Raw genomic sequence first — 15767 nt, 5'->3', positions numbered from 1 at the left:
CCGCTGTTGTTGCTGGAAGTGACGTCACCGCGGGGGGGCGGGGCCGCGGGAAGCGGAAGCGGCGGTTGGGCTCGCGGCGGCAGATTCCGAGCGTGCCCGGCCCGGCTCCCGGCGGGAACGGCGCCCATCCCGGGGGGAACCGCGGGGTTCCCACGGGGGGCGCGCCTGGCGCGGGTGAGCGTCAGGAACGCTCCCGGGAAAGGGGTTTGTCCCGGCAGTGCGGGCCGGCTCCAGGCGCAGGGCTCAGGCTCTCCCCGGGTCCGGCGAGCCCCAGGCGGGAGAGGCCCGGCCTGCGGCCGGCCCAGGGCGAGGGAGGGCGGATGTGGAGCCGGCCCCGGCCCCGGCCCCGGTCCCGGTCCCGCTCTGGCCAGTTCGCCCCAGCGCGCTGTGCCCGCACGTAGCCCGTCGTGCCGTGTCCTGGCTGGGACACGCGTTTTTCCCGCTGGAGTTGCGGTGGCGCCCAGGGCAGCCCGCCAGGGACACGCGGTTCCTTGTGCGGTTCGCTCCTGTGCGAGCGGCCCGGGTGCGCCAAGTGCGGCGGTGGCACCTGGCACGACAGCGAAATCCACTGTTTGCGTCTCTGTGAAATGGCGCGATTTCCCCTCAGTTCCCCACCCCATGCAAGAGGAGAGTCTAGATACAATGAGAAGAAATCAGAAGTCTATTTTGTTAGGCATTTCAAAGACAATGCGTACAGTGTTAAGACTTGCTAACCTTCATGGAGTAGTTATTTTGGGTTTTTGTTTGTTTGTTTGTTTGTTTTACATTGATTCTTTGAGTACCCTCTGCAGTTTTGAGAATTATTCTTTGATCCACTCGCAGTCCTGTGTTATCATATGTTAAAACTGTGTTGTACCGATTTTATTCTGGATAGCAAATGTTCTGTAGATGTTCTGTCATGGATTTCTGCAGGCAAAAGCTATGTGCCACTTTTTACTGTGTTGAAAGATTTTCTGCCAACCTCACTGTTATTTTTATGACCTCAAGCTATTTTGTTTTGTAGTAGTAGCAGTAGTTTTTCTGTTTTGTAGTAACAGTAGTTGCTGGTTTTTACATCCAGAGGTCCAGTGTAAAAACGATTGTAAATACTTTTGGGAAATGGCTTGTATGATTAGGCAAATTCCTGTGACAGTGTCTTCTGTGAGTATTTGCGTTGCAGGTTAGAGCTCCATTTTTATGTAAGAGTCTTTGAGACTTGTCTTAAGATCTAGTTAAACTGGCAAAACCGTAGGATGGATCACTTTGTAAGGTAATGCAGGAAGAATAGCTGCCTCAGTTTCCAAACAAGTTGGTTAAATTGTCCCAAACATTCAACAGCAAATGTTGTGTACTTACATTTAGCACAACTAATAACTGACAACCTAATGATTAAAGTGAAATAACCCAATAATTAAATAGGAAGAAAATACTTTAATCTAGAGGATTGCTGATTAAACACCATAGAAGCACAAGAAGAAAAACGCCCTCAACAAAACCAGACCATTAATACAAGACTCAGCTGTCTCTTGAGACCATTGCTTCATTTCTAGGTTGTCGATGCCCCTTCACTGCTTGGACTGGTAGGCTTCAAAGTACTTGTTTTCTGGCAAGAAAAGAAATTCAGTGGAGACAGTGGCAGGAAATTATCTCCCAGGTTCGAGCAGGAAGTTGAATGATGATTTTCTGTTCTAAGGCTTTATAACTGAAGTCATTACTCTTTAACTGAGGCTTTTGTGGCAGGTACTGCAGAGGATTAAGCCAGTCACAAGCAGATCTTGAGGATGTGAGGAAGAACATTCTTTGAGAGGTGTCAGCTTTCTGTATTTTTGTACTTTAAATTTTAGGCTTTTTTAATCTCCTCTAAAGGATTCAAAAAACACTGACTTTGATAGTTTGCTGATAGGCTCTCTCAAGTTCTGTCAGTGTGTCCAGGTTGTTAAGATGTAAGCCATTTGTTTTCAGTTGTGACTTAAGAGCTGGGCTATGATCCAGTCTGTGCTCTTAAAGTTTTGTGTTGGAGAAGAGTTAATATTGATTGCATATAAACAAATGGTTGCAGGGTACAGTGCTCTTAGGTTGTCTCTAAATATAAATTTATTTTCAAGGAAAATTATTAGTACTGATATTTGAAGGTACTACTTCAGGTGTTTTATTTTACTGTCTGCCAGCCAGGCAGAATTGCCAGTACTTTTAGATCTTTTATGGCAATTTTTGATTTCTTTTTTTTTCCTTATTTTTTCCCTAGTCTTATTCCACTTGACAATTTACTAATTGGTTCTGTTCAGTACAACATACTAAAAGTGGGAGTGTCCTGTACTTATTTTTATGCCTTTGATAGATCTAAAAACTGATTTGGATGTTGGTGGTTTTACACTTTGCTGATTCTCTTTTATTTTCTTTTTTTTTTTTTCCCAGTCTTCAGTTTCCCTGTGGGATAGTGCTGCAGGAAGAGAGCTTTTTGTAATTTGCACCAAGTCCTTAGATGAGACTCTTTCTTCTACAAAGCAAAGCTTACAATAAATTAAAAGTGGATTCTCAAATTGTGTGTTACAATGTAGAAGTGAAAGAGGGACTTTATAGGTATCATACCAATAAACTATTTTGCCTAAATATCTAAGCACTCTGTTACCCCCTCCCCCTTAACAATTTTAAGTGTATTTAATGGATTGTCTAAATAGAGAAGTATTATCTGTGATGAGTTGCTAGTTCTGTCTTCTGATGCCTACACAGCCAAACATTGCTCTTTTGGCCAGTGAGCTTGGGGCCAGGTAAAGAAAAGAAGCATTCTAAACTGAAGAATGCAGAAGGTTTTCACTACTTGTGGAACTTCTGCTCCTTTGAAACAGCCAAGAAATTTGTTTTCATTCACTTTTAGTGGATTTAGCCAGCACTAAATTTTTAATAAGCTTTCGGATATCTTTAAAACTCTCTGGTGGTTGATCACATTGAGGATTACTACTTGATCCTCTTTCGAATGACTGAAGATGATGCCTGGTATTAAGTGGTATTGAGATGTAGTTCTGTGCTGTATTGTAATGCTTTGGAAATAGTAGTTGTTTAGAAAGGGGAGCAAAACCTTTTAAATTTCAGTGATAATTCTATTGTATTTTGTAATTTTTGTGTACATAATTTTTTTTAAGGGGATGTACTTTTTAACATTTATTTCATAATATGAAAGAAGAATAGCATTTGGAATAATGGCAACAGGAGACCTAAATGGAAGTTTAAGAAAAATAGAACAAGGACTTCGCTTGTTAAATTATCCAAGAGATGTGGATTATACAGTGTAAGTGGCAGTGTGAAAATTTGAGCTAATACACAATGACAGCAAAATGTGTAAACAAGATATGTATAAGTATTAGCATTGCACTCAGTGATGAGTAAGCAAAGCATATGTCTATGGGAAGCTGGGGTTTGGTAAATGTGAACTGAAGTACTAAAGGATACAGTTTTCCTCCTCTGAGCAATCCTTAGAATAATCCTGAAGTATATCACTGTCTTGCTCTTCTACCGTTCTCTTTTCTTTGGTTAATCTCTCACCTTTGTAATTTCTTTGTAATTAAATTTCCTTCAGGAAGTTTCATCCTGTGAAGATTAAAAAAAGGTGTTGAATGTTGAGCTGAAAATGCTGGTGGGCTTTAGACCTATCAGTGTTTAAATTATATGAAGATCAGAACAACTCTTTTTTTTTTTTTTGAGCATTGTACATATAACAGCAAACACTGCTGAACAAGATATGCCTGGACAAAAAAACCTTAAAATGAAAGAGATACTTGGATATAACTTGCTGGCTGTATTAATACCTTTCAAGTTAAATGTTTGAATTCATGTAGTGAAAGACTTTTGTTATCTTCTGCTTTTGTTTTCTAATAGGTTAGTAAAGGGTGATCCAGCTGCATTTTTGCCTATCATCAACTATTGTTTTACTTCTTTTTCAACCTGCATAGCAGAGCTTTTGGTAAAGTGTGATGTGGAACTGACAGCAAAGAGTGACTTGCGTTTTATTGAAGCTGTTTACAAGGTATCTGTCTTTGTGTTCTTTGCAGGACAAATGCAGTTTTGAGTATAACCTCACAAAAATTAAGCATCTACTATGAGTTTTATTAGAAAGCAAAATTTTTTAGCAACAAACGTGAACTGTAGCTCTCTTAGGATTTAAGATGAGTAATAAGTCACTGTGTGTCAAGTGTTTAGATTTTCATGAAAATAAGGATGGGTGGTGTTAGCCAACTGTCTCTCAATTTTGAGATAGTTGCAGAAACACTAATATTGGTTTTTGTTAGTTTTAAAGAATACTGAAATATTTATTATCCAACAACATTTATAGAAGTGACCTTGGAAGAAATCATACCACCAGAAAAAAACCCCACATGAAACTTAAAAAATTGTAATGAAAGTACAATTAAGAAATATGGCTATTTTAAAACTATGCCATTTTAATCTATGAAGTGAAGTACTTAACAGTTTATAAGTTGGAACCAAATTCTTAACTGATTGAAAATAACTTTAAACCGTCCTTAAAATATCTGTAAGGATGTTTTTAGAAAAGGTGGCTTGATGTGTTAACAAATGGTGGGTAATTCAGACTAGTTTTCCATCTGAGAAGGACAGAGACTGCTTTACAGAAAGGTTCTGGGGGAGCCTTACATAGCCCTCTGATGCATTTGCTGAGATTAGTACTACTTTTTGTTGTACAATCACTTTGGAAAATCTTGGTTTTAAATTTTTTAATAGTAATTACTACAGTCATTTATTTAATGAATCTTAAAACTGTGAGTTAAAGTTTATAAGAGTGATGCAAATGAAATGTTTCTGGAAGAGGAGGTATGTTTAAAGCCTAGTTAGAATAAACAGTTACTTATATATTTATATATATATAAATATTGAATGAGGAAAGGTGTAACTGTTGAAGTGCAGACTGAAAAAGAGATTGTAGTAAAATAAGAATATGAGCATACCAGTTCTACAGCAAATTGTGTGGTGATTTTGAAAGTGAAGTAAACTCTTGTTTTGTTGCAGTTTCTTCGAGATCAATTTCAGTATAAACCAATTTTAACAAAAGAGCAATTTCTTCAGTTTGGCTTTGCAGAAAGAAAAATGCAAATTGTTTGTGACATTATCAACTGTGTGGTGAAAAAACATAAGGAATTGAGTAACTCTAATAAGGTACTGATTAAATGGCTACTTTTATTATAAGTTTCTTTGGACATGCTTGATGCTGTAGGTAGAAGCCGAAGACCGGTTTATTTAAGATACAGCATCACTGATGGACAAAACAATGGATAATTACTATGAATTTCCATTGTAAGATGCTTGAATGCTATCATTCAAGACATGAAGCTGCCAATTGTTTGAAGTATAAATGAAAAAAATATTAGAATGAAGATAAATCTAGTACTTGGTGTCTTTACAGTAAGTGATATATTTTCTTTCGCACTTCTTGACATTGTGAACATGTGAATCATTAAACTTTGCACATAGATTTAAAGGCAAAGCAAGACCATCTGATATGTTGAAGTTCTGTAACAGTTTAAGCATGACCTTGTATTTGTTTCTCAAATCTGATTATTTTCATCAATGCTACTTGTTTACATTAAGTCATTGTTTTTTTTCAGTGTGTGTGTTGTGTATCAGTCTGTGCTTTAATGAAAAGAATTTTCAATCTTCCTATTTGCAGGATTTTGTTTCCTTTGAGTTTATAGCAGTGCTCAGGGCTTCTGTATACTTAATTTGCTACTTTTGGAGACATAACTACATTTTTTTCTATTTGTTTGCATTTCAACTCAGGTGCAAGTTGTCTTTTCTATTTTACAACCACCTTTGATGCAACTTTGCATAGGCATTAATGAGCGTATAAATATGGCATGCACTTGTGCATGTCTGTTCTCTGTAAATTTGGGTCATTTTTTGTAGACATTATTGTACTACAGAGGTTTAAATGTCTTTGTGTGTGTGTGTGCCATGAAATATTTCTGACTATTAGTGATGGTAAAAAGTGAGGTGTGTAATCCTGGAAATTTTTCTTATGTTCACTTTGGAGGTTAAATCCCAAACAAGGAAAAAACTCAGACCTTTTAAATATGAGTTATGGTCAAATTGTGGTAAAGGCCTTGCTGATCCCAGTGGTAGCGCTCTGAATTCCAAACAGGTATGAAAATAATTTTTATGTTTTTGTCTAAAGGTTAATCTCATTTGTAGCAACTCACACTCTTGATGGAATTTGTGCTTTCATTTAGATTTTAACACTTAATCAAACCAGTTTTGAGGTGGACTGGTGTTTGTTTGTTTGTTTTTACCCAAAATGTGATTGGCTAAAATAACGGCTAAAATACAGAAGATGTTGCCTCTCTTTTAGTGAGTAGTTGATCTCAAAGTCTTGGTGGTAATAATCTAGTGCTATTGTCATTTGAATTGTATCAAATGGCAAGACAGCAATAAAAAAAAGATGAAATCAGAAAAAGAAGCTACATCGTGTTTGGATAATGAAGTGTACTTAGCCTAATGCACATGTTTTCAACTCAGCTTTCAAACCATTGTTTGCTTTTTGTTTGAATCTGTTCAACAAAGATTTCTTAATGTCTCCTGGCTTTGGTTTTACAAGAATAAAATGATTATGCTTTGAGTAAAAATGATTCTACACTTATGCTACTCTTGTCATATGGAGGAGTCAACTTTCCTATATATTTTCTGCTAAAGGGGTGCAAAATAAAGTTTTACACAACTGTTAGGACTATGACTGCCCAAAGTTGGTGATTTCTACTTAGAAGGAAAATACTGCTTTTATCAGTGTGGAAAACTTCACAAAGAAAGTATTTGAAATGGCTCTTCATCTGGTTGTTTATGAGTCTTATATATGAGTCTCACCGTATATATTAATGTACCTCCTAATCCACACTTAGGAATGTAACAACCCTTACGTTAAGAATGGAGATTACATTTCATTCATTACTGTTTGTGGAAGGCAAACAAGGTACACAGTATATATGGTAAAGTGTGTACATATTTGTTTTACGGTTCTTTCAGGTCTATGGTTTTTTTTTAAATCAAACTACCTGCTCTTGGTTTCCATATTTTGTAACCAGTTGGGATAAGATTGTCGAATTTAAATAAATACTAAAATGATAGGTCTTATGTGTTCATTAGTTGGCTAATAAATTGAAATGTTTCTGTAACGAATAACACCAGCGATTTGTTGGGGTTTTTTTGTTTGTTTGCTTTTTAACATACTCAAAAGAAGCCTCTAGTAGAGCGGCACTCAGGAAATGAAGTTAGTGGTGATGTTCATCCACTACCCCTTCCAGCACTGAGGGGTAACGAGGAGGAATTGGGCCTAGATCATGATATTGTGGAAGTTAAATGTGAAGAGGTAAGAACTTTTATTTTAAGATGCTGTCTCTATGTATTCCTAATTTTTTACAAGGTTTTTCTAAAGGGATTTTTACATTTTACATTATAACTGGATGCTCCTTAAGTATAACTAATAGTTATACAATAAATATATTGAAAAAATTGGAAAAAAGAGAAGTCAGTTAAATTGTGCTGACCTTTCAAGAGACAGTTCTGTCAACAGTTTCTTTTAAAAGCTGAGTTCCATGAGTAGGCATATTATGACAATTCTTAAGGAAAAAAAATTTTCTAGTGTAGCAGGATGCAGTTACTGGACTTGAGGAAGATTGCACTTAGTTTGATTGATCAGATGGTGAATAATAAATGTTTTGAAATTAGAAATTAAATGTTTTTATCCATACTTTCAGGTCATAGAAGATAATTCTGAGATTGAGTTTTTAAAGAGTCAGCTTGCTGATTGTCAGGAAAAGCTTCATAAGCTAGATTGGATAGAAGATAAACTACAAGTTTTAGAGGAGAAACTGCAAGGAAAGGTGATCATAGATGAGAAGGACTGGAATAACTTGTTGAATCGAGTGTTGCTTCTTGAAACAGAACTGTTGTTACAATCTGAAAAGGTATGTTAACTTCTGTTTTTACTATAACGAAAATTGCCCAGACTCCATGTTGTTGGTCTGTTTCTGCTCTTCCTGCCTCCTGTAGGTGCTTTTTACTGGTTTTAAAGACACAATCTGAATGGAAGTGCTGTTTATGGAGTTGTTGGTGTTAAGTTCTATTGTGCTATCATGCTCTATGAACAAAGCTCTCCATTGGGAATTGTTTTTTTGCAGGAATAGCTAAGCCTGTTTTCATTAGTAATGCTTCAGTGTGTTTTTATTTACTAGTGAAGTTATAGAAGGAAGTTTTTGAAGACTTTTGAAGTCTTCATTCTACACAACTGATGTTGACAAAAATAGATGGCATGTGCAATGGAAAATACAGGGTTAACTAAAGAGTTAATTCTTATTTTAGTCCTATTTTTAATTTGTGGTTCCTTGAAATTTCTAGTCTCATTGATGGTTTTTTTTCTGTTTGAATCTTCTTCCCCCACTTCCTGTCCTTCTTGTCCTTGATGTTCATTGCAGTTTTAGATGTGTGAAAGTGCTACAGTTGTGATGTAGCTACATTTGGCATAGCAAATCAAGTCTTTCATTGCATTAAATCTCTGGGTTATTTTTCATCCTGTTGAAAGGTCCTTGTATGCACATTATATAATTTCATTTAAATACACGTAATTATTTTGAGATGCAGTGAGCCATAGCATCAATTTTTTGATCACATGCTTAAATTCAAAGTGTACTTGCATATGCATCTCATGTGTATCCTTCACATACTGTCAGATGCTTTCCAGAAGTTGAAAACCCTTGTGGAAAATAGTTGCATTTTTCTCCACAGTTGTAAAAATGCTGAATTTATTCATAACCAGCAGCTTTGTGCATGTTGCTGACCCCACAAATTTAAAAATCTTGGTAATACTTGTATACAAGACATATTTTTACTGTGTGCCTTGAAAGTGTGCTAGTTATACAAAGTCTTGAAATGGATAAGTGTTCAGACTGATCACTAGATGATTTCTAAGGCTGTAGCTCAAATAGAAAGGATCCACCTTCTCAGTCACATTTTTAAACAGTGTCTTGTCAGTAATGGCTCAAGTGATTTACCATCTGAAATCAGTTTCTTATGGATATTGGAATTTAATTATCAGTAGACATAAGCCCAAATAACACCACTAATGATAGTGTTTTCTTTTGCTGGCAGTCTCAGGAGGCCTTCAGGTGAACAGCCATAGATGGTCTTGCTTGTGTTTCAAATATATTCTTTTCAAGACATTGGTGTAGCAGCACAGAAAAGCTTGCATTTCAGACTAGACTTGTTCTTTTTTTTCTGTAAATGCGGTTTATTATTACTTCAGTGACATGTTTATTGCAGTTGTTCCCATGGTTGGAACAGTATTTGGAAAATACTTTCAAAAATAAAATTCAAAAATTTTTAAGCGACGTAGTTATGTTTCTATACTATATGTTACTGAAAGAATTCACCTACAGAAACAAGTTCAAATGTAGTTTCTGTGTGGCATTGTTGCTGGTCTTTCAAAGCAAAATAAGCTACTTCTATATATATATATGTAATATATATATACACACACACACACACACACACACACAAAACCCTGTTTCCCAGTAGACATTTGAAAACTGCCAAGAACTAATCCTTTGGGTCACAGAATTGCTGCTTCCTTGTTTGATGAAATTGCATCCTAGTTGTGCTTCACATACACAGAAACAATTCAGAATTACTTCTTTATTCTTACTTTTGCACTTTTCAGGGAATTTTTGGCATTTAGCCAACATAGCAGGAACACTCTTGTGTCTCTTGCTGTTGCCAAAGCAGCAGCAGCAGCTGTGCATTTAGCTCTGGGAAAGTCTGAAAGATACCAAATCCATTTCAATGAAAGGAATTAAACGTAGACAGGGGAGAAACCTACTTTTGTATTTTTTAAGAGATATCTATTATTACAGGTTTTTCCAGCATCTTCCCACACCATATGTAGTATTTCTCACTCATTCACTTATTTGGGTATAATATTCCCCTGTTAACTGATGTAGACTTCAGTATATAAAACTGTATGTTTTAAAGGCTGAGATTTCAAATCATAATGATAACTCATTGGTAAAATAGTCTAGATGTTGAGTGTTGCATTTTTTAACTTTGAAATTAGAAAAGTGCACTCAAAAGCATTTAATGCTTCCTTGCTTACAAACAACCTTTTTAAATTAGGTTGACTTAAACTGAGAACCTTTCTTAAAAGAGCACTCTCTCATTTAGGAGCCTGGGAAACTAGCTTAGAATAGACTTCTGAGTTCTAAGCATTTAAGTGGAATGAGGTTCAGTTAATATACAGGCTATTTTTTTAGGACTGAGGACTGCGTTTCTGACTGTCAACCAGCAGTGGAAGATATACTTACTTTGTTAAGCTAATGGCAGCCAACGTCAAGATAAAATGGTTAGCGTGCTAAGAGCAGTCTGATTGTTTGTTCTACTCATGCCTAAGTTATATGCACTATGTTTTGGCCTGGTTTTGACCTGTTTACAAACAGCAATATTGATATTGAAAAAACCTCCGTGGAATAGACTACTTTTAAAATGAAGTGTTATGTATGGAAATTTTGGAATTTTTTAATCCTGTAAAGACATTTTTGCAGTGCCAACTTGTCTGGATGGTGTAGCAAATGCATACATAATTAGGACTTAAATATACTTTTGTTCAGTCAAAAGATGACTTAAACAGGGTGTTTGGCTAAAATGCAGGAAACTTGTATTTCAGAGAGACTTACCTACAGAATCCAGCAATATAAGTCGAGCATGTAGTTCTAGTAGCATGCCAGTTTCTCCTGGTGAGTATTAATGATTTTCCTTTTAATTAACATAAATATGCTAAACACTTCTTACTGACCTTGACTAAAATACCACTTTTAGCTAGATAATTGCAATTTAGTGACCTCTGAATTTAAATCCGTACTGCAGATTAGAAGTTAACCTCCTCATCATTTCGTGTCAGTAATTTGTTGCTTAGAAGATTTATCTACCCTAGCTTAGTAATTAATAGTTACAAAAAGCTACTAAAAATATTAAAGATACAAATTTAGTTAAGGTGCTGTTGCTAAGGTAGCGAAAGACAATGTTATCTGGACTTTGAAGCAGTTACTATACACTATAGCAGTTGAAACTACACTATTCATAAGCACAGAAGGAATTATTTTTGCTACCACTGGTTTTATGATGCTGTTTTCTAGTTTTATAATGGGGGTTCATGATAAATCTGAGCCTTTTCATTTATAATCTGTGTTCTTTTTCAAATTGCTGCTGAACGTTGTCTATATTTCATCCCTTTGAAGCAGTTAGCAGCCATCCAACTGGCATTTTTGCTAAGCTTTCTTATTTTGAAGAGAAGACAAAATCTTTTTCTTCCATTTTCAACTTAATTTGGATAATGTACAAGAAGTAAATGAAAAAACCTTAAGTGGGAAAGAAATTAAAAACATAGCCCAGACCATAAGTAATTTTTCTGTCTTCCTCAATGGTAGCTCTTTATCCCCTACCTTGCATCATTCACTTCGTTATTTGGCCTTTTTCCCCTGTGGCAGCTGTTATTCCTGCCACCAGTGTTAAGGAGAAGATGCTATTTTCCATTCTCACATATTGGGCATTTTTGTAGTGTTGGGCTGTTGCATTGTAATTAACAGGGAATCTCAGTAATTTCCATGAAAATTAGGAAGCCAGTTTCTTGGTTATGTCAAGGTTTGTTTTTATTTTCTAGTCTCAGATATGGGACCCTCATTTTACAGGACAAAGAAAGCTTGCAACATGTATACTGCCTTTTGTAAGTTTAGTGTTCTGTTAGGGACACTTGAGTACTTTGTATCAGTAAACAGGCAGATGGTCTTTAAAAAAAAAATTTCATATTTTTAAACTTCTTGAGTTCTTCTGTTTTCGTTACTCCTGTTTTTCTAAAATTCAAGAAATTTTAGACATACAAGTTATGGGGCCAATCTTAACTCTTTTATCTGAGATGTACAGTGCAGGAATACTTTCATGCTTTTTCTGTTTGTAGTGCTTTTCAGAAATCACAGCTGTACAGAAGGAACAATTTTTAATTTTAACTGCTTAAAATTAGTTAATTTGATTTTTAGACACGGTAGTGTAGCTAAGCATGTTCCAAAGGTATCACCCACTGGTGATAAGGACATGCGAACACTTTTTTTCCTAGATACTAACTTCTCTTCCCTCACAAATTTTAGTAATCTAAAATTGTAAAGAATATCACAGCCTTCCCAACATAACAGAAAAAAAAATTCTGTTTCTGCTGAATGGTTGCAACAGCTATCCCAAGGGGAGGAAAGCCAGAAAATGGCAAGAGCTTGATACAAATCTTAATTTAAACAAGAAGGTGATAATTTTTTATAATGTTTTTGCTACTTATAAGACAGGTTACTTAGCACAAATTAAAGATGTGTTTGAACAGGCAGTTTATTATAAAAATAATGTAAACTATATGGAATTACTATTAAAAGTTGACACTGTAATCAGATGTTCATAAATTTTGATTTTTCTGTAATCAGGATAAAATAATGTTCCTAGTAATCTTTTTGGAATTTGCTTTGTATATATTATAGTAATACTGCATTTATCTTGTTTTTTAAAAAATTAGAAACCTATTTTGGACTCTTATAGTGGCTTTTCCTATTCCCTCTCTAAACAATGCATTCTCTTATGTTATTACATACTGTAAATCAAGTTTTTTGATAGCTGACCTTGCAAAAGGGAGCAAAAAGGCAAAGGTGACACAAAACCGAGTATTTCTCTATAGATACAGAGAGGAATGAGGAGATGCCAGAGAGTCATCTTCAGTCCTCTGGATGCAGTTCACTATTATCCACAAACCCATCTCCCAAAGCCATGGCCATTAATTCTCATGATCTGACAGACATTTCAAAGGTAAGTAAAACTGGGGAATGCTCGGTTGATTTCCTTTCTGAGGTCAAGAGAACAAGTAAGCATTGGTTTTAGTTGTATATACTACTAGTGAAAAACAAGGAAACTAAGCAAAACTACATCTAGGTCTGTCTCATAAAAATACTTTTGATATGTAAACAGTGCTTAAAGTCATATTTTCTCTGAATTTTTAAGTTGAAAGTCCATCTGAAGCATGTCAGCTTTGAAGAGTTCACTAACTTTGTTGCTTTTAAATTGTAGGAGACAATAAGACAAAGAATGGAAAAGATAAGTAAAATGTAAGTAATAGGAAAGGGCAGCAGGAATTTATTTCCCAGGAGGGAGTTGTACTGGACTAAGACATATAGAGAATGTACATGTGTGTTCCAAACCTCAAAGGTCTCTACATCAGGTGTGGCATTTCCTTATGACTCCACTGGATAATAAATCCACTTACAGTTCTGCATTTGTGGGATGAGTTGCTGTTTTGGTTTCTAAAAAGCAATAGAAAGCATTCTTAATAGTATTAACTAAAGATTAAAGAGTGTTTAGAATTTGGTTGACAAAAAATAGGAATAGTATTTATCTTCTGACAAGAATACCCTGGTACTTGCAACTTTTCTTCCTGAAAAATAAGTACATTATCTTAACTCTGCTTTTTATTATTTAAGGAAAAATAAAACCAATTTCAACTTAAGAATTATGATAACTTTATTAAGATGTACTTGAGATCTGTAATAAAACTTTTCGGTAAGAAATCTTTTTATTACACTTGAAGAGAAATGCATTGTTGTATAATGTTTCTTTAGCAAGAGATTCCTATAAGTGGCTGGTCTGTAAAAAGGCTAACCTTTTCTGTGATTTTAATTGTAGTGTGTGGGTTGCCTCTTTCTTTGTGTGTATGTAATGTTTATCGATATGTGGTAGGCATTTAAAATACAAACCGCTTGCAGAGGAAAAGGGAAAATTAGAGAAAACTTTTGGTTTCATGCTGCTTGTTAGTACTTTGGATAAATAAAAAGTTAAAGGCAAGACAGTTATTTCTTACATGATTATAATAAGCATGTGTAAACAAAATTTATTTTCAGAATTGAAGAAACCTTCAACTTATTGAAAACATCAAGCCCACCTCTGAGAACACCTGAAAGCGCAGGTCGTGAGACCTGGTCTCTGCAGACTTATGGATACCAGGAGTAATATATATGTTTATACAGCATTAAATTTTTTTAAATATTGAATTTGTAATGATCACCAATGCTTTTATTGCTTTGAATAAATATTTTTCTGATGTATCTGTGTATTGATTTCCCTCCCCTGACCCCAATTTTTTGTTTTAAAAACTGTTCAAATAGCTTCTCCCCTCCTCCCTGCAATTCTGTAAATTGAAGTCATTACAGCAGTGTATTCTTGTGTTGACATTTGTTAGCAGTGTGCTAAGTAATATGTTTTTTAAAGTGCAAGCTTGAGGACCGTGGTTTACATCCTGTTGGAAACATTCCAGCTGGAACTTGCACATTACACCCAAGAGGCATTCTTACATACCATCTTACCATCTGTACTGTTGAATAAATCTTAATAAAAACTTGTATACACAGTTTCAAATAGGTACCTTTTTTGTGGGTATTTTTTTTTAAATGTAAGTTTTCATGCTGAGCTGGAGAGCACCAACACTTTATGGCTTCCATTAACACTGACAAAGTGGGGGTCAGTTTGATCCTAAACACTAAAATGTGCAAGTACGTCCACAGACTTTGACTGCAGTAGATGTGCTGAGTGTTTTAGTGCTCTTACCCAACATATTTTAAGACCAGCAGCACAGATGGAGACCAGCCAGTGTACAAAGAAACACAACATTTTCATTATTTGAAGCCATACTAAGATTTCTGTTTAGAGACATAAGTAGATGTAAGACTTCCATAAACATAATCAGACCAAAGATGTGTGAGGTTTGATAAGATATATTTATTTGTTTGTTACTCTTTGTAAATTGGTAGCCTATCATATCAAGGTTTCTTTGTGCTTTAATACTTCCCTTGAAAAGATTTTTGGAGTTATATGTTACAAAACCACTTTTTTTTTTTTATTATTATTTTTTCAGAGTTTGCAGATAAAGGCAGAAGCAGCTGTTTGATGTGCTATAAAAAGTGATTTATATATTTTAACAATAATTATTTTTTCTGTAACCATTAGGAATATAAATTGACTTCATTTTACATACAATAAGAATAACTTACAGTGATCCATTACGTTATATAAAATGTAGTTGAGGGTTCTTTTGACTTCTGCATCTTTTCCAGTTGTTTAAAAAAGAAGAAATAGAAAAGATGGGAAAGTTAGATGATATGAGTGTGTTCTGCTCCTTATTTGAAAATAGATCTTGCAAATCACTCTTCATTATTCTAAAATGAAATGAAGTTTTCTAAGTGTTTCTAAAAAGAGCAGTTTATGTTTCTAAAATAGGACTACAGCACCATCTTGTGGAACTCTTTATACAAGGTAATTATCAAAGGAGTAAAAATGTTGCTACAGTAGTGATCAAATATTTTGAATTATTATCTCTCTCTTATTTTTCCTCTTTGCCTTGAAGTCAAAGGGGCTTTTATGTTAAGTAAGATATTTATTCTCTATGAAATTTGATTATATTTCTGGCAGGGACCAGAGGAATGAATCTGTTGTTTGTTGATGTCATGGCAAAAATGAGAAGTGGTAGTCAGTATAATTGATTCAGGTTACGGTGATTTATCACTGAATGCCTCTGGGCAATGCAGCAAGTGTTAGATCTTTCTGTATGTGTGCAATTCAATATCATCTCTGTTTAGTGTTACAGAATTGAAAATCCAGAGCTTCTTCCAGCAGCTTAAATGCTTAAACAGTAATGAAAAGCTAAAATCAAGAATATGGACCAACTG

At 35.3% G+C, this 15767-nt stretch overlaps 1 protein-coding gene across 9 annotated transcripts; it reads left to right on the top strand.

Moving 5' to 3' along the window:
* The first annotated feature begins 31 nt into the window (after positions 1-31).
* CEP44 (centrosomal protein 44) lies at positions 32-14463 on the top strand. 9 transcript variants are annotated; one of them, XM_050337746.1, is made up of 11 exons: positions 32-174; positions 2395-3265; positions 3853-4000; positions 4999-5145; positions 6020-6127; positions 7214-7345; positions 7734-7943; positions 10691-10760; positions 12734-12861; positions 13120-13157; positions 13947-14463. In XM_050337746.1, the coding sequence occupies exons 2-11, from the start codon at positions 3177-3179 to the stop codon at positions 14053-14055; spliced, it is 1179 nt and encodes a 392-aa protein (XP_050193703.1). In that variant the 5' UTR covers positions 32-174; positions 2395-3176; the 3' UTR covers positions 14056-14463. The 9 variants fall into 9 exon arrangements, 8 of the variants coding, with proteins under 8 accessions (XP_050193703.1, XP_050193704.1, XP_050193705.1 ...); XM_050337747.1 differs by having other exon boundaries at positions 60-174; positions 3120-3265; XM_050337748.1 differs by lacking the exon at positions 32-174 and adding an exon at positions 413-590 and having other exon boundaries at positions 3120-3265.
* The last annotated feature ends 1304 nt before the right edge of the window (positions 14464-15767 follow it).

The sequence above is a fragment of the Myiozetetes cayanensis genome, unplaced genomic scaffold (assembly GCF_022539395.1).
Source record: "Myiozetetes cayanensis isolate MyiCay16 unplaced genomic scaffold, myiCay2020 scf7, whole genome shotgun sequence".
NCBI classification, from domain to species: Eukaryota; Metazoa; Chordata; class Aves; order Passeriformes; family Tyrannidae; genus Myiozetetes; species Myiozetetes cayanensis.
Note: the sequence above shows the minus strand (reverse complement) of the source record. Positions and strands in the feature narration are given on the sequence as shown.